General features: G+C 27.8%; 1 protein-coding gene and 1 pseudogene across 1 annotated transcript; one reads left to right on the top strand and one right to left on the bottom strand.

Annotated features, from left to right (window-relative positions):
- Positions 1-1,818, bottom strand: part of LOC142322696 (target of rapamycin complex subunit LST8-like) — a 35,291-nt pseudogene extending 33,473 nt beyond the window's left edge.
- A 5,066-nt stretch (positions 1,819-6,884) lies between these two features.
- Positions 6,885-12,728, top strand: LOC142322695 (pescadillo homolog). The gene is made up of 4 exons (XM_075361775.1): positions 6,885-6,895; positions 7,401-7,585; positions 10,847-11,031; positions 12,394-12,728. Exons 1-4 carry the CDS (start codon positions 6,885-6,887, stop codon positions 12,625-12,627), a joined length of 615 nt encoding a protein of 204 aa, XP_075217890.1. The 3' UTR covers positions 12,628-12,728.
- Positions 12,729-26,662: the final 13,934 nt, after the last annotated feature.

Raw genomic sequence — 26,662 nt, 5'->3', positions numbered from 1 at the left:
CATTTTTCCACTTAGCAACTCAGGGGCATCTTAGCGACTTGAAAATGTTGCTAAAACGTGTTGCCAGGAGAAAACTTGTATGCAAAATTTCAGAGCAAATAGATAAGCAGAAGTGCTTCAAAATTCGACAGTTCTGTACCATGAACTCACATACACCAAGAGAGAGTTAATATAATAGTGGTAAAAATAATTTAGCTAATTATATGTGTATTGTTTTATTCAGTTATGAATTTATATATTTTTTTATATAAATATAAGACTAAAAATAATTAAAAAATTTATGATTTGAATTTGTTCATTAATTGTAAGAAACATTAGTATAAAAAAATCAGATGTGGCCACCACATGACTTCCTTGTGCACCTATTAAATTACATTACTTCAAAAAAATAAATTATTAATGAAATAAAAATTTTTTCATTTTTAAAAAAATAATATTAATTGTAATTATAATATTGTATTAACAGAGGTTAATTAATCATTAATAAATCAAAATATATTTTAAAAAATGTTAAAAAAAGGAAATGAAGTCTAATTTGAAACAATGTGCCTTTCCCTTGTAAGATCCAAATATTTCATTAATTAAAATTTCACTTGGCTATAACTCTGGAACCAGTGAAAATAAGTACCACTTATGATACATCATTGAAAAGCTCTCATCAAATAAGGGCTTATTGCTGAAGTAAAGAAAAACTTCCAAATTCCAAATTCCAAATTCCAATTTTTTGGGGATTTTGGGTTCTTTTGGACACTTGGTTCAGTCAATTGCAATCAAAAAGAGAGGTGCACAACTAGATGTTAAAACAGTCCTAAATTCAAAATTTCAACATCCTGCAGTTAATCATTTTTGAGTTATGCAAGATACATAAAAATGGATAAATGGATATTTCAACAGAAATATCCATTATTTTTTGCGGTCACAATACTTCCTTTACTTCGTACCAGGAAGTAAAAACTTAAAATTAGACAAAAGAAAATTTATACCATATCTATATCGTAAAATTTATTATATTGTTATGTATACAGTCTTACACAAGTAGCATATTATAGCCCCACGCTAGCTAGGCAACCATCACCCATATCAGATCTGTGCCATTTCAGGTTGGACAAGCTATACTTATTTATTCTGTACTGAAACAGGTAATTTGGATACTAAACAAGCAAAATCTGGGAAAATGAAAAGATGTGATGCAAGGAAAAATCTTAAGTAGCTTTTATTTATAGAAAAGACATGATTACTGAACAGATCTCCACAAATGAAAACCTCTAAGAAAATAAGGTCCCAGATAGTAAAGAGTAACTCTGAACTGTGGAAGGTCTGTTCAATAAATAGCTTTTGTAGATCAAGAAGGTCAACTACACAGAGCTTGTCAATATTCCCTTTAATAAATAACTGCATATAGTCAAAAGTTTTTAGTCAAAAACTGCATTTAGTCAAAAACTTATAGCAATCTCAAAATTTACTATTTTATTGTAATGTGCATATTCATGAAGGAGTATAAAGCTTGTATTATACCTCATCTTAATTTCATTCTGATAAAAGTAGACCAACTAATCAATTATAAATTTAACAAGCCTGAGCAAGGATCTTTAGTATTGGATTTGAATGCCACAAATATGTTAAGATGAAATACAATAACAAATACCAAACAATAACATCTATAAATTACACCAGAATGTGGTTGCCATAATTTTATAGTATAATCATATCCACCAGTATAACTTGATCTCCACTTCCACCTGCTACTCCTCCACCACCTACCAGTCCAGTACCACTACTACTTCCTCCACTGGTTGCAGTAGTCACACCATCAACCATGATGATTTAATCTTTAAGAAGTCTTAAGAAGTTAGGAAATCAATGTATAAAATAATGTAATTGTTGATATGATTCATCTAATTTAAAAGGATATGGCATTATACATTGATTTTAGTAGGCCTAGATTAATTTGACAGCCAACTTTAGCCATTAGGTTTATTGTGAAGCCACTGGACAATAAATTCTAAGCCTGTTAAACAGAAGCTCTCTACAAGATAACACAGATGTACAATGATGGTTCTTTTCATCTAGGTTGCAGCAGTTTCTGCCTATATAATATAAATTTTTTTTTAATTTTATTGTCTAAGTGCAATAGTTCAAAAAGGTTCAATACCAGTATTGAACCTTTTTGAACTTTGGTATATGAAGATAACACTGTACGAGGTGCTAAAACATGAATGCAACACTTTCCCACTGCGTACAGTAAATAAGGGAAAAATGTGAAATATTCAGTTCACTATAAGTTGATAATATTAATCCAGTTAAATGTTTATCTGAAAAATTGCCATGACTGGTCTAAGAAAGATTATACACTATGTAGATGTGAGCACAACCTGAAATGAACTCTCAAAGTAAATTTTACACCAAATTAGGTGAATAACTTAAATCTCAGTTACTTCTTGAAATAATATATCTTGATCCAATTCTTTTGGTTAATGTTGATGACAAATTTGTCATTTTTTTATAACATGCCAGTCACAGATTTATCAAGAATTCCCATTTGTTAAATCTTAATTTACACCAGGAAATTTGTTAAGGAAAAATGTTAAAGTACATTTTTCTTTAAATATTTTACTACACGTAAGTCCAGACCACTATTTTTTAACTTTTTCAATTATTCTTAAATTAAAATCTATATTCATATTTTGAAAGGATTACTCTGTCAGAAAGTTTCTAAAATCACAAACTAAATAATATCTCTCAGTTGCTATTTTGCAGTATCATGAGTTGTTTTAAAAATTTTTTTTTTAATAAACTTGAGAATCGTTACAAATTATTAAAAATTTGTTTAAAAAAAAGTGGATGTAATATTTGTAAAAATGTAAAATTTGAAGGAAAATTTCATTGCAAACAGTTGTGCACAGTACTTTCAAATGACAAAAAACAAAATGGCTAAAAAGAATGAAAAAAATATCCACCTGATTGACTCAATTGCATTATACTAAATGCAAATAGAAACATGTCTACCAAATTTTATACCAAATATTTGATGTGCAATGAATTGTTTTGAGAAAAAATTCATAGTTCATCTCCTGTCACTCTTAATCAAAGTAGTTTAAACAAACATTTCCAAAATACCATAACTTTTTTCACAGAAAATTCTTATTAATTAACACTATTATTCTTAAAATTAATAAAACTTTCACAGAAAGTTTTATTAATTAGCTTTGAAAGTTCCTATGAAGGAAAATGTTAATGAAAAAAGAAAAAATTAAAAATTATAGTTTATTTTAAAAGACAGATAAATCGTAATACTTAATTTTATTTAAACTATACCGACAGTTTTTAACTTCATTATATTTTGAACAATTATTGAAATATTTTAACTTTGTGCGGTATTTAATGCACATTAAATGTTACACGACCTACAGTGTATAAAACTATTTTATTTATAATTTTCTAAAACTATTGACAAAAATGTCATTTTAATCTTTAATATTTAGGTTACCTTTATTAGTTACATAATCTAACCTGCTTAGGTCAATCCTGCCGCAAGGTACTGGTGAGACAGCTAATTACAATGTTGTCTTCTAGGTTCTTTTGTCTTCTAGGTTTGATTCCTGACAAGGATCTATTGTGGTTTCAACTTTCATTTCGTTTATTTCATTGTAATCACAGAAATTTTTTTAAAACCTTATACAAGACTATGAATAAAGACTTGTATGGTAAAACTTTTCCCTACAAAAACAGTGTAACTCCTGAGGTTTGAAACTTTTTATCCCCTGAGGTTTGAAATCGAAAGATTTCAAGAAAACATGTCTTTTATAAATTTTTAATTATTTTTTATTCTATTAAAAAAATTATCAGCAGCTGAAACCATGTTAAATTTATTTCCAGAAGTACTTTCTTCAAAAATAAATTTAATTTCAACATATTCAAATGCTTAATTATTTAAAAATATTAGGATGAAAGTCCCTGTTATTCATTAAAAAACTAAACTATTGAAGAGCAGTTACATGTTTTTGTAGGATAAAACTCAAGAATTGATTCAATAATTAATATGAAAACAAGACAAATTTTATTAACAAACAATTCTTTATTATTCTTTTTAAAAATAAAAAGAAGAATATACTTTCTGCTTTTGGAAATATTCAGTTAAAGGAGAAAAAATGTAACTTGATTTATGTGTTAGATTATAATATTTTTAAGGTTTTATTTTTAGCTTGGAAGTGTTATTTTTATTGATAACATAATTTTTTTAAATTTTTATTTAAAAATTTTGATTTTGATTGAATAATTTTTGGTCTGTGACTTTAAGTATGTTCATAATATTCAGTCACTTTCATTTTATATACTGGACTAAACATAATTTTGCCCAATTACTGTTAAGAAAGTAGTTAATAAAAATAAAAATTAAATTTTTTATTTCATATTTTTAATAATCATCAGAGGAAATGTTAAAAGAGTCAGGCTTCTGCTTTAAGCATTCATGATAGTATGTTTTCACTGAATAACCTACTTTTTTCAAATAAATTTTTGTCCTGCTTTATAAAAATCAACTAGTTTTATATAGCTTGTTAAGATCAAATCAGAAGAAAACACTGTCTTAGACAACTCCACTAAATCAAAAACACAAGGTATAATCGTGTAGCTATTCATTTAATGTTAATTGGCATCATTTACATTCAGAAAAACTTTTATTAAGGTGTTATTTAACTTGAAGAGCCCTATTCTGCTGCAAAATATAGAGATGGCTAATGTAAAACAAAGGGTTGTTTAATAAACATGAATAACATCTCAATTACTTGTTAGGGTTCTATTGCAAAAAATAAGTCCTGTCAATAAAATAAACTAGTCTATTCAATTTGAAACATACTTCATCAGACCATATCACTAAGCCAAGGAAAATCGCATCTGCTTTACATTGAATAAAATTTCTTGCAAAATTGCACCCTTATTTTAAAAATATGTGGACAAAGTATATGATTTCCTGCTGAATAGTAACCTTTTTAGTTACTTTTCAGCAGTAAGAGTTGCTGAAAAGACTAGAGCTCTTCATTATAGAAGAGCTCTTTGCTAAAATATCCTGATCAAATTATTTGTTTTCTTAATTGCAACTAGTTCTAGGACTACTTAATCATGAAGCATTTCTTTATTATTTTCAAATTTTAAATTCTATTATGCAAACTAACAGCAGAGAATAGAGATTTTTCAAGGATGGCAGCTGTATTATTGTTATTTTTACATCTAAACTGTTGTTTTCTGTAATTAAACACCATAATTCTCAGTATATAAAAAAATGAAGTAAAGAACAATTGAATAGAAGCTACATTACTTATCATGAACAACTACAAAACCAAAATTTTTGATCTGTTGCAGAACTTTAATCCACATGCAAGGGGAATTGATTTTTAGCCCACCATATTATATAAAGCAATGTTTAAATTTTATTCTATCCCTATTTTATGGCTGCAATATACATGAGGTGTGATAGGTACTACTGAAGTTTTGATCTTTTGTTATACAACCAGTTTTCAATTCATCTAGGACTTTAATATCATTTACATGCTGATAGTGTATTGGCAGTAAATAGGCATCAAAAATCCAATTCATTCTTCACTTTCTTTCTAGTATTCTTGGGATGGGATAAATGTAGTTCTTGATCACATCTTGTCTCATAACAGATTGCCTTCATCTGATGAGATTTTGGACCAAAGAAATCATATTTCTACATAAAAATCATATTTATCTGTTAAATTTATTATTTGCTATTACCATAAAATTAGTTTTACTATTTTATTATTTCGACTTATAAAAAAATGTTTCTTGTGTTTTAGTTTTCCTTGGTGAACTTTACTAGTAACCTTAGCAGCCTTTCATTTACAAGTAGTACTACTCAAAAATCAGCATACAGTGCTACAAGACCGTGGTCAAGAGTTTATCGGAATAAGTTAGTATTACGGTATTCTCTGATTAAAATTTACTTTGTTTTGCAGTAGTCTTGTGTAGTTAATTTTCATGTAAATGATAATTATTACTTAACAGTATTTTAAATGTATCTTTATTTAACACGTTCCCTTCTCCAGAAAGATTCAGCTAATGCCATTCATATATATTAATTGAGTCTACATCAAATTTAATTATAAGAATTAATAAATGTCTATGATTTAAATTAATATGAATTATCATTTTAAATTTTTAAGAAGAAAAAACTTAATTTATATGCCTTTTGGGGTTTGTTGCTCCATTAGTTTTTTGTGTTACAGACTTACTTGTTTGTGACAAGCTCAAACCTTCTACCTTATGTTCTCTGTTTAGTTACCTGTTGAAGGGAGCTGGATCTTTCTGGGAAAATTGCAGACTGACAACTAGAATGAATAATTCATTTCTCAAAAAATGCTTTTTTGAGAATATTTGGATAGCAATTATAGTTTATATGTTGAATAATTTCTGCATCTGCTTGTTTTACTAATCATTTCTTTTTTCTGGCAGTTTAGCTTAGCTGATCTTGTTATTAAAGTTTATTTGATTGCCTGAAAATATATTCGAATCTATGAAGAAAACAGTTTACTAATACCCCTGGTTAACATCTACTATATCTTCTAGTTAACATCTAAGTATAGCAAATTGACAATTTTGGGAGGGATTACCATTGGATTGCTAACTGGTATAGGCTTTACTTCAAAATACACTTTTTTTATAAGTACCCACTGATACAATTCAATGGCATTCATCTTCAATTGAATACTATAACCTGTTAACTTGTTAATTCCAACAGTGTACAATTTTTGTTGGAGGCAACAACTAATGATTTGAATGCTAATTAAAATTTAGTTTATAAATGTTCTGTGATAATCCTATGATACCTAAAAAAAATCACCTGTACTGTTCAGAAATTCAACAGAATGGTATGCAGGTAAGTCTGCTGTAAGTGTTATTAATTATGTAGATATAACAACGAAGTACCTTTGATATTCATTTACATTTTAAAAATTATTATGTTGCATCATTATAATAATAAAAGCGAGGTGACCCATTACCAGAGTGTTTAAGAGAGACATTCAGATTTTCTAAGTTACAAGGATGAAATCACTAAAGTAAACTAATTGTATTTTAATTAGACTCAAGATTAATGTTTTCTGCATGCAGATTAAAACTACAAAAAATGCCACTGCCAACAGAAATTAAGGATTCCTTTAATAATGTAAGCTTTATATTATAATAATGTAAATAATGTTATTAAAAACTCTTAGCAGAATCTGATAAGTTAATAAAAATTTACATATAGCTGTCAATAAAGTGATTTTTCTTTCTTACCGTCGTAAAAAATTAGGATTTTAAAGTGATAAAAATTTTTATTCACAAAATATTATAATCAATGATAGATATTTGTGTTCTTAACTTAATTCTTGCTGTTTTAGATATTATGTCCAGCCGCAGTGGGTGTTTGATTCAGTCAATGCCAGACAATTATTACCAGTTGAGAAATACTTTATTGGTGTTGAACTCCCACCCCATTTATCACCATTTGTTGATGCTGAAGAATATGGCCAGGAAAATTATATACCACCTGAACAAGTGAAGTTGAATAGTGCAAATAATGCAGGTAATTAATTGTAATGAAAGTTTGATTTATACATTTGATTAGATATTGATGCCAGTATTTAGCCTACTATTCCTTTTGTTGAAGTTTTGTTGCAGTCTGATAAACCTACTCTAACAGAAAAATATATTTCCTAGACACTAGCATCAAAATCAATAACAATCATATTGAATCATCATTTCTACATTAAACAGTATAACTACATACTGGGTGACCAACTTAAAACCAGACTGCTACAGACTAAACATAATTGCAACATGTAATATTTTTTTAATGAAATGAAAAGGTAAATTAAATTAAATTCTGTATTTACATTAGAGAAAGTTTACATATTTACCATATTTTTACAAAAAATGTTTAAAGAAAGCGCCCTACACAGCAGTGCGCTTTTGTGCTAAAGTGATCATATTTGAGAGTCACCTGATGCAAAATGTTGTCAGTGCTGTGAATTTCTTCTTCAACATTCACCTTCATCGATAATGTGGGGGTTTGATTCATAAAATATATCTTTCAAATAACCTCAAAGAAAAGAAATCAAAACTAGACAAATATGTGGAATGTGAAGGCCATTGCCTTGCTAACAGTTGATTCTTATGCAAAAGCCGCATGAATATTCATGCTAGTGAATCATTTGATGTGACATGCTGTGCTGTCTTGAAAGAAGCCATACTCTTTCACATCGGCATAACATTTTTTTACGCTTCACTTCTATATTGACAGTCTGGTCAAAAAAATATTCACACCACTATATGATTACTAAAAACCATACACAGATTTTCTCATCATGAAGTAGATGCTCAAACATCTGGTGGAAGATTTTCTGTCATCCAATACCTGTTGCGCAAATTAACATGCTCAGATAAATGAAACTGTGTCTCATCTGACATGAAGTACTGCATTGGATATATATGTCCATCAACGTTTTTGAGATGCCAGTCATAATAATTAAAATGTTTTGGTGTGTCTATTCTCTTAAATTGTTACACACTTGCTACACGCTATGGTTTCAAATTTAAATCGTGAAAACTTATGGCAAGATTTATATTTTACACTGCTTTGTTGTGATGACTTGTGTACAGATCTTTCAGATTAACAGAAATTGTTTGACTATTGACTGTGGCTTCTGAAGTCCTAATGGAAAGTAGCCTATTTCATTTTATGTTTGAAATTGATCCCTTTGTACTTTTTCATTCGAATGAGACTAAAAAAATTGCGTAAAACCATTAAAGATCAAAGACTCGGAAGATTGAGTGATGGGGTTGTTTTTCTTTATGACAATACTACCTCATTCAGCTCATGTGACAAAGGAGTTATGCAAAAATTCAAGTGGGAAGTTTGGTCTTATCTGCCTTACAGCCCTGACCTAGCACCTTGTGACTATCACCTGTTTTGTCCTCTCAAGCGAGACCTGGGAGGAGAGCGTTTCACTAATGATCATGAACTGAAGGAAGAAGTCCTTATAAATGGTTGAAGGAAATCTGATGAAAATTTTTATGAGGAACTGAAAAACTTGTTGCAAGGTATGAAAAGTGTTTAGAAAAACTTTGTGATTACGTTGAAAAATAGATGAAAATATGTAGTTTTTTGTTCAATAAAAAAAAATAATTGTCTTATAAATTTATGTTTGTTTCATAGATGGGGTGTAACTTTCTTTCTGATCGTCCCTCATATATGTATGTTGCTAGTGCTGCAACTGCATGTATACACGTGAATTAAGATTAAATAGATTTAAGTGCAAGTTTGTCATCTTCTTGTCAAGGAAATAATATACCTTTCAGTTACATTTTAGACAACATCTAACTAAAACATTGTATTCAGCTAAGGATTTTATGTTGGTATTTAACCCACTTTACATACAAAGAGCATGTTAATTCCTTGGTATGTAAAACTAAAAAACCTTGGGATTTGTGTTGAGAACATATTCTTTATTTCGTGTTTGGTAGTTTATGCTTTTTAATTATACATGTACTGAACCAAAGTATTTTGGAATTTACTTCATTTTTTGTTGGAAATATCTAAAATTATATTCATAAAATAAAAAAAAATTAAAATAATCTCTGTGTTATATTTATTTTGGATGTTTTTGTCGTGCTGGCTTTCTAGTTTATGAATTATAGGAATTGTTCAAGGTTCTGCCCTTGAGTGTATCAAAATATTTTATTCCTGCAACTACTGTACTTTTTTGCATCATCAACCACAATCATTTTTATTCTCCACTGTTGAAAATTTCTTGGTTTTTTCAGTGTTAACTGTAGAAGATCTTTTTTTTCGAATATTTGGACTTATTTAAATCTTAATCTTTGTAACTTGCTTCAGATAGCAATATGGTCTTTGCAGATGGTTTTTCAATTTATCAGATGTTAAGAATTCAATTAATTTTTTGTTATTAAAACTTGTTTTTTTAGCCTCGTACAGTTTGTTTTTTTGCTTTTGTACATTTTTTTACTCCAGTAATTTTTTTATTCTTTCTCTGAAATAGTAAATAGTTTGTTTTTCTTGTAATTTATATAAAAAAAAAACAAGGTGTGATAGAAACTGTTGCTACTACTATTTTTTATAAGAAATAAAGTAAAAAAAAAATTTATATGTATCAACTTGATTCTAGAAGAATGTTATATTTCAATGCATGGTTTAGCAGATGTTTTTAAAATTGTCTGAATTGTCTGAGCTAAAAAAAACATCATTTCACTGACATCATGGATCATGGGCATATGTAATCAGTTTCTACACTATATATATTTATTTATATTATTTGTTTTTTTTATTTTTTTTATTTTAACTTATGTACTTTGTTTAGTGTAATGAAATTTGTGTAAGTATAAGTTATAAGTATTTAATAATCGATGGATGAAGCCTTTAAGTAAAGGCTTCATCCATCGATGAAGCCTTTACTTAAGATGGATTTAAGATTATTTAAGATGGATTTTCACCAAGTGGTGAAAATCCATCTTAAAAAGAAAATGAAAACAAAATATACTTTTTGATTTTCACAAAATTTATTTAAAAAATGACAGCTGTTTCGGTACACAGTTACCTTTCAGAAGGTTCCAGGGAGGGGTAAGTTTTTGTATCCTGTACGTAACATCTGTGGAGGATACTGTGCATCAAAACTGTCATTTTTGAAATAAATTTTATGGGAATTGAAAAACATTTTTTTTTTATTTTCTTTTTGCTACAAGTATTTATCTACACTTATGAAAAAATTTAGTGAAAGAGTTGTTATTTGCTTTTAAAGCAATTATTTACTGATTTTTCTTTCTTTAGAAGAAACTAAAATTGTTATACCCAAAAGAAAGAAGAAAAAGAAAACAACTGAAAATGCTCATAAAAATGGTGATAACAGTGGCAGTGATGATGAAAATGATAAACCAGAGAATAAAAAACAAAAAGAAAACATACAAAATGATGAAAGTAATAAAGACGATGCTGATAAACTGCGAGAAAACTTGGTAAATTTTTTGCTTATTTTATACCTTTATTTAGTTTTTTTTACAGTTATGAAAAATATAACACTAAGTTTTTTTTTGTGATTTCTGCCTTTTTTTAAGACTCATGAAATTATTGATGTTATTGAAAGTTTAGTAATATAAGTAATCTGTTACTGTGCATCTAGAGAACATCATGATTTTTCTTATTATACATAATAGTATGCCAGTGTAATTACTGATTGATTTTGTCCAGTCTGTAAATTGTTCCTTCCTATCTTAGTTCTGACAAAAAAAAAATTATATTATTTCATAGAGAACATCAGATGATCATATTGTTTTTCAGGAAACATTTTTTGATACAATCACTTTTTTGTGTTAAAGCCAGATTGTTCATTCTTCTAGTTCATTGGCCGTATCTATGTTCTACAGGTAAAATTTTTGACAGACTAAACTTTTCATAATTTGTGTTTGGATTTATGCCAAGTAGTTTCATAAACTTATCAATGTTTATGATATAATATAATTTATCATGGTTTTATATTCAACCATGAACATTCAAGATATGTTCAGCAAAATATTTCCCTTTTTATATTATCTTTGTTGCACTAATTAATCTTATTTACTTTACTGTTTTTTAAGTAACTTTTTTCTTTTTTTTTATCCTGATTTATTTTAATTTTACTAATATATGTGGGGTAAATAAATAATTTTAGGTAAAGATGAAATTTTCATCACCATTAAGAAGCTGTTTAATTTGTCATATTTATTTTCATGTACAAAAACTATATAAAACAAAATTAATAAATGTTAATTTAATGTTTGTGTCAATTTTACAAAGTGTAATGAAACCTCTGATTGGTTATGTTTTTGTATTGTTTTTATGAAGTATCTTAAAAGTTATAATATGGTTGTTCAGAAACTTAATCAAAGCAAACAACTTATTATTGTAGAACTACATCAATGACATTACATTGTTTCTTTCATTATTTTGATAAATAAATTCTTAGTTAAAACCACAATTTGCTTCAATTTGTTTGGTTTCTATATTTTTACACAAATTAATACAAACTAAAAACAGTTTTCAGTATAAAATCATGTTACAGTAATGTTCTTTATGAAATCATGAATATTAAGATATATTTTTTACATATGGAGTGGATGAAAATACCTTATACAGAAAATTTGGCACTTTTTCAGAACTAAATTCGTAGGTGATCAAATTACATAGTAGTTCAAGAACTATCCCCATTATTTAAGATTTAAACATTTTTCTTCTGGTTATAATCTGTTTTTATACAAAAAAAAAAAAAAAACAACTATCATCCTAATGAATATATTAAAGGAATTGTTCTTAATTAATTATTTTGTTTAAAATATTTTCAGAAAAAGAAGATGGCTGTTGTGACAGGAAAAGCTACTGCTCCAGATCCAAAGGAATTAAAGAAGGCTGAACAGCAGGAATATAAATTAAGAGAAAAAATGGTTCCAAAAAAATATAAGAAGTTGTATGTTAGCATGATGAAAGCTAAAGCAGATAGAAAGAGAGATAAAAATGTTTTGAATAGGAAACGAATTAAAATCGAAAAGCAGAAAAAAAGAGAATCATCTGACGTGTAATATTAATTATAAATAAATCTGATTGTTATACATTTTTAATAAACTCCTGATTAAAACTAAAGCAAGATTGATCTCTTATTAAAAATGCAATTTATTATTTGTTTCGTGATATTAATTCATATTTACCCATTCACTAACAAAAATGGTAAGAAAATTCTTCAAAAAAATAATAGAAGTTTAGTAAAAAGCTTTTAGACAAAGAAGTCTGATATAATGTTATAAAAATTGATCATATCATTTATTAAAACTAGAAAAAGTGGGAATTTCCTGTAAATTTATTTTGTGACTGCTGGTCATATAAGAAATCAGTCAAATCTCAATCCACAATTTTTTTTTTCTTTTAGGCATGTTCTCCATTTCTATTTATTTTTTTTCATTTAGTAATTATTTAAAATGACTGACTTAGTTCTTAATCATGTTTTCAAATATGTTTGTAACATGCTAAATGGGATTTCTACATATTTACGAATATATATCAATTTCTTGGTAGTATATTCATTCTGTTATGACTAGATCAATTGCAAAATGTATTTACTTTAAAAAACTTATATCCTCCTTCATACCAACTCAGTATTTAAAGTCATTAATCATTTAATTAAATTATTAAAACGTTTGATGTGGGAAGTTTAAAAAAATTTGTTTGTTACCTTCTCTAAAGAAAATTAAGTATTATTCTATTAAATTTTTTTTTGAAGTGCTTGGAACTCAACAAAAAAATGACCATAGGATGATGCTATGACTATGAAATAATGTAATATAATTTTTTTAAATCTTATAGAAATGTATTACATTACATTTTACTTGACTTCTTAAAAAATTGTCTTGGACAAACTTTTAAAATATATATTTCAGTATTTGTAAATGACTGATTCCAAAACTATATTTTTTAGTTAGTTTTTGTTTCTTTAAAAAAATGTGTTGAGACATGACATTTCAATTTTGCATAAGCTTTTCAGAAAGAAATTTAAAAAATGTATTAACAGATAATTTATTTCCTGTGAGGATTGGGGAGGGTAAATTTTGGAAAACAAAGTATGCATTAATTTAATCATAAAGTATAGTGAAAACAAAGTAACATTTAAAATGTAGCTTGTTAAAAGCAATAAGCAGTAGCAGAAGTGGGGGAAAAAACACAGTTCAGTAGTATTAAACTTTCTTTTTTTTTTTTTGTTCTATACTTGATAATAATTTCATTTATATACATGAAAATAATGTAAGATTATATATAAATTAAATATATTAATAAGAAGCAAAACTAAAAGGAAATAAATTATAATAAAGAATAAAACAATAAATGATTCTTAATTCATGAAACAGGAAAATTAGTAAAAATTTATAGTTCAACAAAAAAATAATATGTTTAGACAATATATATAATACACTTTGATATTGTACATTTCTGTAATATATTTTAGCAAACAATAGTACAATAAAGTTTGGTCTCACAAACGTATATTATTAAACTACTATTTAGAAATCTTGCTGGTTGAATTGCTTCAAATTTAAATAACTGTATTCGTACACAATATTTTCCAACAGGTGCTACATTTTACAATCCATCTTTCTTAGAAACTGTAGTCTATTTATTTTTAAATCCTTTAATTCTATTTTGTAATATTTGAATTTAGAACCTAAGTAAACTACATTTGTGGGCTTAAATGGTATTTATAAAAAAAATGTTTTATACTGTTAACAGTGTTTTCTGTTTTAGTATTTAATTTTTATATATTACTTTACTTCTAGTCTCTGTTTTTCTCAGAAGAAAATAAAATCTTAATCTATTCTAATGTGATTTTTATCAATTCAAGTAGATGAATTGAAGGCTACCTAGGCTTAGTTTATGATAGTATGTTTTTGTGTGATATATTTATGTCATGAAATTGATATCTAACATCTGTTAAAGAAATTTAATAAAGAACTGGTAATCTGGCTCAGTCCAGAAAAAAATGTTATAGCTTTACAGTATTTAGACAAAACTTTTCATACATAGGATGTGTTAAACCTTATTTTACATGTATTACATGTTTAAAAAAAAAAGTTTGTAAAATATTCTTCATGTGGGTTTTTATAATCTTTTTTATCCTTTTTGATATGTTTTGCTAAAATGTATATGTTATGTTGTAATAAAAAAAATGAACAATAGAAAAGAGTAGTAAAGCCTAAATATACTTTATACTATAATTACTCATATAATTTACTCTGTTGAATAATATTATAAAAAAATTATTAAAAGTTTAATAATAACATTAGCTGGTAAGGAAAACTAGCCTTCTTTCAAACTCTTGATAAGAGTTTGAAAGACAATTATATTAGTGAAGAGATGGTAGTCCTGAAACGCAATTTTAATCGTTAAGGAAATGGTAAAAAGTCTCTCACTGGAACTAGTTTAGTAAAACCTGTCAGTGCCTGCACTGAATGGGATCATGCATTGTCATGCAGAACTACAAACTTCATAAAAATCCTGCACTTTTTTTTTTAATGACTTCCTAAGCTTCAGTGTTTTGCAATAGACTAATAACATTGTGGTCCCAGTTCAACAAATTCCCTTTTGGTCTCAAAATACATGTAGTCGTAAGTTTTGGCTTGATAGGAGTGTGCAGCCAGTGTTCTGGGAGCAGTCCCTTGCAGTAGTTCCACTCTCATATTTTATCAAATCAAATCATTTTTATTCTTTCAACCCTATTACAATGTACAGTACATAACATTTTTATACAAACAGTAAATTTTATTAGGCACTTAATATATAAAAAAAAAATAAAAACAGTAAAAAAGCAAAAATTAAAATTAAATATGTACATTAAAAAATTTTTAATTAACTTTAAATGGTTTAAAAGAACGAGGTACATTATTTAGGCATTGCCTGTATCAAGGTTACCATGACACTTAAAAATGAGTAATTGAGTTAATGAAGAATTAAAACTAAGTTATGAAATTAAAACTAGAGTTAACAAAATTAAAACTAGTAATTAATAACACAGTGGTACATAGATTTTCTCCTAAAACTGAGATGAGAACGGTTGTATAGAGTAAATCGCGAAGAGAAACCCCCTGTTTGAAAAGATTTTATCGGATCGCGTTAATTGGTTATTAACGATAGAAGTTAACAATTTTTTGACTGTCAACCATATGATTTTTTGATATGTGTGTATTGGAAATTTTATACAGAATATGAATTTCTGAAAATTATATGAAAACAAGAAGAATATTTGTTGATGTCTGAAAAATAAATGAATAAATCGAGAAAAGGTGAAATCGGGAAATACCTTCAAACAAGTGTTAACGATAAGCTATAAGGGTAATAAACAGCGGTTTGCCATAGCATTGTTGTAACCTTTTATTGTAGGGATTACGGCGGCCCAACAATGCTACGGCAAACCGCTGTTTATTACCCTTATAGCTTATCGTTAACGCTTGTTTGAAGGTATTTCCCGATTTCACCTTTTCTCGATTTATTCATTTATTTTTCAGACATCAACAAATATTATTCTTGTTTTCATATAATTTTCAGAAATTCATATTCTGTATAAAATTTCCAATACACACATATCAAAACTCTATACTCTATACAACTGTTTTCTTCTCATTCTTAGGAGAAATTTTTTTTTCTACTATGTAATTTACAGCAGAGCAGACAAATAAAAAATATTTAAAAAAATAATAATGGATTTACCAGCATGAATTCTATAATTTGAAAAAAACCTATTGTAAAACAACTAGTAATAATAAAGATAAAAGCTACTCTAATAAAAATACATAACATTAGAATACAAATATTACTGATAAACACTGTAAACACTCTTTACACTGTACAGTGTTAATAACCAGTTTTTCACATTTCTTTTAAATAATTTAGTGTTAGAGAGTTTTTTTATAAGTACAGGTAATTTATTAAAGATTCTTGGGGAAAATACGTGTAAAATTTATTAAATGTAGTAAAATTTGATTTTGGCATGTGTAAGTCCATGCCTAGACCTCAATTGTTGTCGGTATATATTAGTTTCTTTTGGTTTGCTACCACTTCTTTTTACAAATTCAAAACTTTATATGCATACAGGTGTAGTGGGAAGATATTTAGATTAAAAAAAATTTGTTTTGAATGTTCAGTTTGAGCTTTTTTTGCAATTATTCGAATAATTTGTTTTGTATGTTAGCAATAGGAATTAAGTTTGTGTCAAAAGCCGCTTCGTAACAAGTTAATCCATAATCTAATCTACTTTGTACCAAAGAAAAATCAAGCTTTCTACTGATCTCTTGAGGGCAGAGATTAGTTAGGAAGTAAAAATTTCTTGTGATTTTATTTAACTTTTTTGTTTAGCTCTCTATGTGGAGTTTTCAGGAGAGCTGTTCATCTATGAGAATACCCAAGTATTTTGTAGAAAATTCTCTTAAGTATGGGGGAACATGTTTGGCATGCGCCGCGTGAAACGAGACTGCTGCAGACACCTATAAGTAACTGAGTTAAAAGAGTCTTGAGATTTTCTTAGAGAGAAATAATGTAATTTGTTTTTTGAGTGCTTAGAATTATTTCATGTTTAGAGAACTATAACCTTAATTTGAGCAAATATTCTTCCATAGCATCTTTATTTTCTAACCATGCCGTGAATCTTTATTTTCTAATGTACCGTGATAAAATAACCCAGCATCATCTGCAAAGGATATTATTTTACCATTAAATCTTCCATCACATAAGCTGTTAATATATAAGAGAAACAAAATTGGGCCTAACACGGTTCCTTGAGGTACCCCAGTTTTAGCAAAACTCCAGTCACTAATCTGTTCTAGTTTAACACATTGTTTCCTACCAAATAATTATCTTTCAAACCACCTATGTGCCACTTTAATGCCACAATTCCACATTATTTGTAATAATTTACTGTGATCCACCATATCAAATTGTTTTGTTATATTGAGAAAAAGGCCACTGACTTTTCGTCCTTCGTTTAGTCCTTTCAAACTGAAGAAACAAAACAAAGAAGTGCATCCTCTGTATTTCGCTGTTCTATAAATCCAAATTGATTTTTACTAAAAAAATTTATTTTATTTAAAAATTTTAGGAGTTGAAATTTGATTATTTTTTTCAAAAATTTTGGAAAAAGTTGAAACTAAAGAAATAGGTTTATAATCAGATAATTCATGTCTTGGGCCCTTTTTGTGCAACAGAATAACAAGAACGTTTTTTAGATCATTGGGATATTTTCCAGTCTCAAAATTTATGTTAATAATGTATGTTAAAACTTCTTTAATATGAATAAACACTTTTTTAATTAAATCAGAATTGATGTTATCTATTCCTGGTGACTTATTTTTATTTAAATATTTAACAATTTTTGATACCTGTGAAAAACTTTACGCACAAAATTTTAAACGATTTTGAGGTTATTGACTTAGTACAGCCCAATATTCCGCAAACTGACATCTTATTTTTGTTTCAATTTATGAAAAGATAATAAAAGCAATTTTTAGAATATAAATACTTGTAAAGAAAACATGCTGGATGATTCGCATTATTCTGCAAAATTAAAACTGCTCTGACATAAAGTAAAATGAAATAAGAAGTCTCTCCCAATACGACGATGTTAATCCATGAGCTCATGATGAATACTGATTTTAATGCCATTAACATAATAGTACAATCAATGGTGAATCTTAACAGCAAATTGCACCATCAGTTAGAGGAAAGATGTATGATTTGTTCCATATTTCATTAACCATTGCCTTACATCATGTAATGGCATAAATGGCAGGTGGGCATACAAAAAGGTTTGATTGCTGTTCCATGTTGGTAAGGGAGCTAGTTTATTTTATGACAATTGGAAAATCAAATTTGGAATAACTGTCATTCATATGTGTAATGTACACACTACATACAAAACTTTGTGTAATCGTATATCATATTTTTGTCTTTTTTATTTTATTTATTTTGAAATTCAGTAAAATTTAAAATTGGTTCTCTTCTACGTAGTTTTTCATGGGCTGAGCTTAAATCTAACTGTAGGTTATACTGAGTTAACCCACCGGGTTGGTCTAGTGGTGAACGCGTCTTTCCAAATCAGCTGATTTGGAAGTCGAGAGTTCCAGCGTTCAATTCCTAGTAAAGCCAGTTATTTTTACACGGATTTGAATAGTAGATCGTGGATACCGGTGTTCTTTGGTGGGTTGGGTTTCAATTAACCACACATCTCAGGAATGGTCGAACTGAGAATGTACAAAAGACTTACACTTCATTTACATTCATACATATCATCCTCTGAATGTACATTCATACAAGTATTATCTGAATGGTAGTTACCGGAGGCTAAACAGGAAAAAGCAAGGTTATACTGAGTAAATGTAATACAGATTTAATTTATATTTTAGCTAGACTCAGCCATTTTGCACAATATTATGTAGCATATAATGATTGTAATGTAAAAAAAATTAAGTATTATTTTTTTTAATATTATGTTATATTAGTAGAACAGCATCCATGATTTGTTCTACTTGTTTAAAGTTACTCCATGGTTGAATGATACTGGAATTACATGATTTGTGAAATAAAAGTTTGGGTGGGAAGTAATATTTTACTACAAAATCAGAGCTGAAAGAATCTTTGTAAGTCGTGGACCTCAACTATGTAAATATTCTTGGAAATCAATGGAGCTAAATAGATACTTAATTATGTTATCTATTTCTGTAATTTTTGTTTATATCTTGGGTTGGCATGTAAATTTACAAGCTTGTTTTAAGCTTGGGCCTTTAACATTTTCTAATGAAATTAATTTTGTTATTATCTTATTGGTACTAACATATTCTTTGTTTTATTATTTGTTATTACTTATTTGTTCTCAGTTTTTATTATTTTATTTTAATATTCCATAATTCCTTGACCAAAAGCCTACTCACCTTTTTACCTTTATACTTTTTAATTTCCAGGATGCTATAGCAGAACTCCAGGTGTTACAGAATCATTAAGTTGTAAAAATGTAGCTTTTATTGTCTTAAACAGATTCAATTACCTTATAGTTTTAATACTTTCTAATGTACTAATGACCTTATTGAGAAATAATTTCATCAAATTATCTGTATCAAGAACTATTTTACCTCTAGAATATATTATATAGTGGGAGTTATGAGTCAATATGACACAATCATATCAAATTTCAAGAAAAAAAGGAATGAGAAAAACTATATTCCAAAGCTATGTACACAGTAATAGAAAGCTTCTATAATAAGTTCCTGTAATTCAGCTACTTCAAGTTGTTGGCAATTCTAACAACCATTAAAAGGCTCTTTGTAATTCCTTATTAATCTGGCTTCATTATACACATCAATTTAGTGGTGTCTACAGTATGCTTATCTACTTCTCAAAGGTACGTAAGCTCCTGCACAGATTATTAGGTTTTATGATTTCTGGTGGGAGTTTTGAACTCTAATTTGATATTAATGTATGTGATATGGCAGTCAGGAGAACATCTTCGAGAATAAGTTACTCTAGTCCATAATCGAATGATAATAATTTTATATACACTTCAATGTAATGTAAAAATTGCAGTAAATTTATCTTCGCAGTTAACCTATTAGAATTTATTATTATATTACAACTACTTGAATTCATTCATGTTTTGTTTAACCAGTATTTTTTAATTTATTTCAGGACTACGTAGTATTAGAGAACTGGTCTGTCTTTTTTACTTCTGCTCTTTATGGTACAATTATTTTATTAATTATTATTGCATGTCTTTTTTTTCTTATGTGGATATTTTATTTTATTATTTTTGGTATACTTAAACGTACATGTAATAGAAATGTATATTTTTCAAATTACATTACACATAAATTAAAAAAGTAATTAATTTTATTAATGTATAAAATTATAAAAGAAGAATTAAAAAATCTGAGTATTTTATATTTGATCATATGTTTGTGAACTAAGTTTTTGTTATAGTTGTGTAATTTTATTATTATGCAGGGTAGGAAGAAGATGTACCTTTGAATTTTATTCATTTTATATTATTCATATTATATTATTAAGTATTAAATTATATTTTGTATAGTGATCTGATTTCATATGTGTTCACCTCATTCAAACCATCAATTAAAGGAAAATAGTAATGATGTAAGTTCATATTTTAATTGCCTTGAACAAATATGGTATTACCATCATCATACATCTTGTTCTTTTATGTGTTTTATATAACTTTTTACTGACTTTTGAAAGAAATGTATAAAATATTACTTTTGGTGGCATGATTGGTAATGAATTTTCTTTAGTTTTGAGATATGAGGAGTACAAAATATCAATTCTCTTAAAATGGGGTTTTCTTATATATTCTTTTATATAGGCCTATTTATAAGGTTTTGTGGCTCAAAAACGATAAAATTCCAATTCCACTGAAATTTAGATATTCTGCAGTAGTGTACCAGAAATTGTGCATGTGAAAATTTGAAGAAGATTGGTTGAGTCATTCATAAAATATGCTCAATTTAAGAAAACAAATTTGAGGTTATGTTAACTGTGTAGTGGTGTATTTGTTATATGCGCTTATTCAGTAAGTCACAGTGGTGAGCGAGTTGAAGCTTGATGCTTGTGTGTAGGTTCTACTGGTTAATCAAATATATGCAGTGTTTTGTACTCTGAAAATCAGTGTATTTCTCACTGCTAAATAGTGAGGGTGCCAGAAACAAGAAGTTTGTCTTTCTCACAGAACTGCAAGAGTTTTTTTTTTTTTTAATTTTCAGTGTAATCTCTTTAATTGATAGAATAAAGTGTTTGGTTTTGATATATCACAATGGAAACCACAATTTATTACAGTTATTTGAAACAAGTTCAGCTGTTTATTCCAGATAAAAAGTGTTGAAATGTATCATATTTAATTACTGATGAGTTGGATATATTTCCTAATTAAGGTAAATATTAACTCAAGAAAGGAGATTAAAAAAGAATACAACAAATTACCATTTTACTACTTCTTTTTAAATTTTATGTTTTAGCATCAGATAAATTCTGGTTTTTTATGAGAGATTTCATCTGCAGTTGCTTGTGCTTTGGTAATTTGTGAGAGCTTGCAGTTTCTTATTTTGTTTGTAAACAAAAAAGAATCACATTTCTATTATGTAACAGACAACTTGAATTTTTTTACTAATCTTAATTGGTCTGAGTTGCTTAAGTGTATATCTCTTACTGTTTCTATATTACAGTATTCTGTTACGATATATGGAGTTCTTATCTTCCGTGTCGAGTTACAGATGTCTTTTTTATTTTTATGAAGAATTCTCCCATTATAATTTTTGTCAAGCTGTTACAAGATGTTTATCAGTACTTTTGGTCGGTGGTCTTTTAGATGCTCTTGTATCTTTAACTGAAAGAATATCATTTCTTGCCTTGCACATAACATTTTAAGGTGTAAAACTTGAAGATGTCTAATTTATTAGTTTTCGTTAGCATTTGCATATTATTGGAGATCTTTTTTGTTAAGCACACCCCCTTCCACCTTCAAATTGCTTCCTATGAATAGAGATTGCTTCCTACACAGAAGAGAGATGTAACATGTGTTCATAGATGTATACATTATGAACATCAAATAAAAATTTGTGTGATGGAAGAGAAGTAAGAAGTTCTTAGTTTCATTCTTTCTCATTCCTTTGCTCTAATCTATTTATCTTCAGTAAGTTAGTGAATAGTTCTGATACGTCAGTAGTTGTTCATATTTCTAAATTCCTTGTAGTTCATATGAAGTAGTCAGAAATTTGGGGGTGGGGTTGCTTAATGAAAAAGACAACAGGTTGGTAAATGATGTGTTATGATAATTTTTTTTATTTTACTTCTTCACTCAATTATTGCAGAATAATGTTTTTTGTATAGAATTTTATAAAAATGATTGAGATTTTATCAGCAATCATGAATGCTGATACGAATCCTTAAGTACACATGTGACCCAATGCTAGTATTTTGTTATAATCTATGTGACTGATAAGGAAAAAGTTAAATATGTAATTTGATCTAAATTGTTACTACTCTGCTGTGAAGACTATTTTATTTTATTGTGTTGACAATATTAAAAAAAAAAAAAGATAAAGGTTTAATGGAAGGAATTAAGGCTAGTTGTGGGTTAAAATTATGCAATCTACTTAGTCTCCATAAAAACAAAGCATGGTACCTAACAATTGATCATGGGAATTAATCGATTTTGTTTTCACAATCTTTTAGTTCCACAACATTAATACTATGTTAATTTTTGTGTTGTTTTAATGCTATTAATACTGCTAAATGTTTATTAGTGGGACAGCTATTGCTCAATTCGTGGATATAAACATTGAATTGTGTAACGGATTTTAATAATAAAATTGAAAAATTCATTTGATCTTGTATTGAAGCCATTTAATAAGAGAAGATCACCAAATCTTACCATTTGTGTAAGTCAAAGTTAACTTGCTGCTGTGAATAGCCTGATTTAATGATTTAAAATATGATATTACCACAATTAATTTTTCTGATAAGGCCATTGTTATCAGTCATCTTTTAATACTAAGAATTACTTCAGAACTATCTTTGTTATTTCTTATTTGTTGTTATTCTCTTTGCAGATGAATTAATTGTATTTACATCTGAAGATAATTATTTAAAAGGACTGAAAAATTATATGTTAGTTGTTCAAAAAATTGTTCTCTGAATGGATTGTAACCTTCTAACTTTAAATATGAATAAAACCATTACATTGTGCTTCTCAAGTAGACACAATATTGCTGATCATGTGGATAGAATTCTTATTAATGATAACAATAGTATTTCTTTTGCCGATTTAGTGAAATTTCTAGGTGTTTTATTTCATGATAAATTCTGGGATAACTTTGTTTGCAACAAAATTAAACAATACTGTTTTGCCTTAAAGTTCCTTAATAAAATACCAAGTTTGTAATCGTTATTAAATATTGGGTTGGTAATAATGTAATTTCGGTATTGTAGTGCAAAATAAAATTCATTTTTTTTATACAAAGAATGAACTTTAATCAAATATATATTTTCCACTTTGTCCAATAACTTTTTGGCAACTTCATGATAATGCACTCATAAAAATTTTGGTTCTTATTAGCAAAAAACTGAACTGAGTGTGATTTAAGGTCATCATCATTAATGAAATTTTACCATTCAAAGAGTTTTGCAAACTTCAAAATAAATGGTAATATGATAGCGTAAGATCAGGGCTAAATTGGGTTGGACATCACAGTCCAACCAAGGTTCAATAATTTTCCACAAGTTACCAAAGATGTGTGAAGCCTTTGTGATTTGTCAATTCTGGTCATTTTTCTTTGATTGTTTTTCAGTTTCATTAGTTGTTGACAGTAAACATCTAAATTGGTCGTTTGGTTTCTCAGAAACAGTTCAAAATATACAACAGCTGTGTGTTCCACTAAATTGACAGCCTGATCTATTTTTTAATGTAATTCAGCTATCAATGAGGCTTGTGCTGGTTCATCATGTTTGAACCATGATAATTTTTAATTGATGTTATTGTAGATGATGCATTTTTCATCACCAGTGATGATTCGTTTAAAAAAGGGTCTACTTCATTGCATGTGAGATGCATATCACAAACATTTGATTCATTGTATTAAGAAAAATCTCTCTCAATTTATGCAAAACCCAAATATCGAGCTTCTTAACGAGTCCGACATTTTGAAGTGAATTTTAATTGTGTGCGATACATTTAATCTCTGCAATCTTTTGTACAGTTATATGATGATCCAATTCAATTGTGGCTTTGATTGGGTCTTCATCAACTTCAGTAAGTGACCAGAATTGTTGATCATCTAGACTGAGAAATCTCCAGACAGAATTTTTTAAGCCAATTATGACACATGCATTCTGTGAGGCAATCAACACCATAAACGTCACATATCTGGAGCCTCAGCAACTTCCTGATTTCTTGCCATTAAAGAAATAAAAAAGTAAAATGTGTTGAAAATCTTCATTTTTGCACTTTTTGTTAAAATTGACCATAAACGAATAGGCAACAAAATTATGTGCAATTTTCTTCTAAAATATGCTAAAAGATAAAAAAAATCGTAATGTTGACAGAAGTTCTTCAAAAAAACTTAAAGCTATCTATTTGTGAAAATCAAAATTACTTTCTTGCCAACACAATATTTATTATGCTTATGTATATTCATATTTAAATTATAATATCTTTACCTATTGGGTAATTACAATATCATTTTTCCTTCATTAACTCAGTTTTTAATATATAGAAATGGGCATTATTTTATGCTAATAAATTTGAATCAGATAGACCAATAGTGGATTAAACAAGTTAGCTTATCCTTATGTTTATATTTATAATGTGCAATCTTTATTTTAAAAAATTAATCTTAAAAATTATCTAATTCTATGAAACCAGTCAATAGAACTGTTTTAAATGTCTAACATGTTTGAGTTAAATGTTAATGTTACATTTAATTCAGCACAATGCTTTGGCTTATAAGAAAGGGTCTTATTATGTGTCTTGATTATTTTTAATAGATAACCAAACCATTGAACATGTCTTTCCACAAATTTATTTAAAATACCATAAAAGATTATTTTTTGTAGTAACAATGGTTATTGTGTACAATTATGGACTCAGCTCAATACTTTTCATGTTTAGATATGTTAATTAGAGGGTTAACCCTTTGACTCCTCAGGACACATGTGTCTCGCACCAGTACCAAACTTATCTAAAGGGATAAAAACCAATCTTAATTCAGTTGAACACTGTCCCAGTGTTAATCACAATATCATTTTTCCTTCATTAACTCAGTTTTTAATATATAGAAATGGGCATTATTTTATGCTAATAAATTTGAATCAGATAGACCAATAGTGGATTAAACAAGTTAGCTTATCCTTATGTTTATATTTATAATGTGCAATCTTTATTTAAAAAAATTAATCTTAAAAATTATCTAATTCTATGAAACCAGTCAATAGAACTGTTTTAAATGTCTAACATGTTTGAGTTAAATGTTAATGTTACATTTAATTCAGCACAATGCTTTGGCTTATAAGAAAGGGTCTTATTATGTGTCTTGATTATTTTTAATAGATAACCAAACCATTGAACATGTCTTTCCACAAATTTATTTAAAATACCATAAAAGATTATTTTTTGTAGTAACAATGGTTATTGTGTACAATTATGGACTCAGCTCAATACTTTTCATGTTTAGATATGTTAATTAGAGGGTTAACCCTTTGACTCCTCAGGACACATGTGTCTCGCACCAGTACCAAACTTATCTAAAGGGATAAAAACTAATCTTAATTCAGTTGAACACTGTCCCAGTGTTAATCACAATATCATTTTTCCTTCATTAACTCAGTTTTTAATATATAGAAATGGGCATTATTTTATGCTAATAAATTTGAATCAGATAGACCAATAGTGGATTAAACAAGTTAGCTTATCCTTATGTTTATATTTATAATGTGCAATCTTTATTTTAAAAAATTAATCTTAAAAATTATCTAATTCTATGAAACCAGTCAATAGAACTGTTTTAAATGTCTAACATGTTTGAGTTAAATGTTAATGTTACATTTAATTCAGCACAATGCTTTGGCTTATAAGAAAGGGTCTTATTATGTGTCTTGATTATTTTTAATAGATAACCAAACCATTGAACATGTCTTTCCACAAATTTATTTAAAATACCATAAAAGATTATTTTTTGTAGTAACAATGGTTATTGTGTACAATTATGGACTCAGCTCAATACTTTTCATGTTTAGATATGTTAATTAGAGGGTTAACCCTTTGACTCCTCAGGACACATGTGTCTCGCACCAGTACCAAACTTATCTAAAGGGATAAAAACCAATCTTAATTCAGTTGAACACTGTCCCAGTGATGCTACATTGTTCATTGTATGTAACCTATAGGTTAAAACAGCAGTACTGTTCTGACAGATTCAAAATCATCAGGCTATGAAAATAACATTCCCCTATCATCTGATTCTGAAACTGATAAAAACTCATGCAATGAACAGGAAGAAAATTGCAAGGAAATCCATTCGATTTGGC

This window comes from Lycorma delicatula, chromosome 4 (assembly GCF_047948215.1).
Source record: "Lycorma delicatula isolate Av1 chromosome 4, ASM4794821v1, whole genome shotgun sequence".
Classification (NCBI taxonomy): Eukaryota; Metazoa; Arthropoda; class Insecta; order Hemiptera; family Fulgoridae; genus Lycorma; species Lycorma delicatula.
This window is presented reverse-complemented; position numbering and strand designations above follow the sequence as displayed.

Bases quoted from the DNA above. Each gene is read 5' to 3' on its own strand.
- LOC142322695 (XM_075361775.1), top strand. The intron at 7,586-10,846 runs GTAATTAATTGT...TTCTTTCTTTAG, and splicing joins GAATAGTGCAAATAATGCAG to AAGAAACTAAAATTGTTATA. The intron at 11,032-12,393 runs GTAAATTTTTTG...AAATATTTTCAG, and splicing joins ATAAACTGCGAGAAAACTTG to AAAAAGAAGATGGCTGTTGT.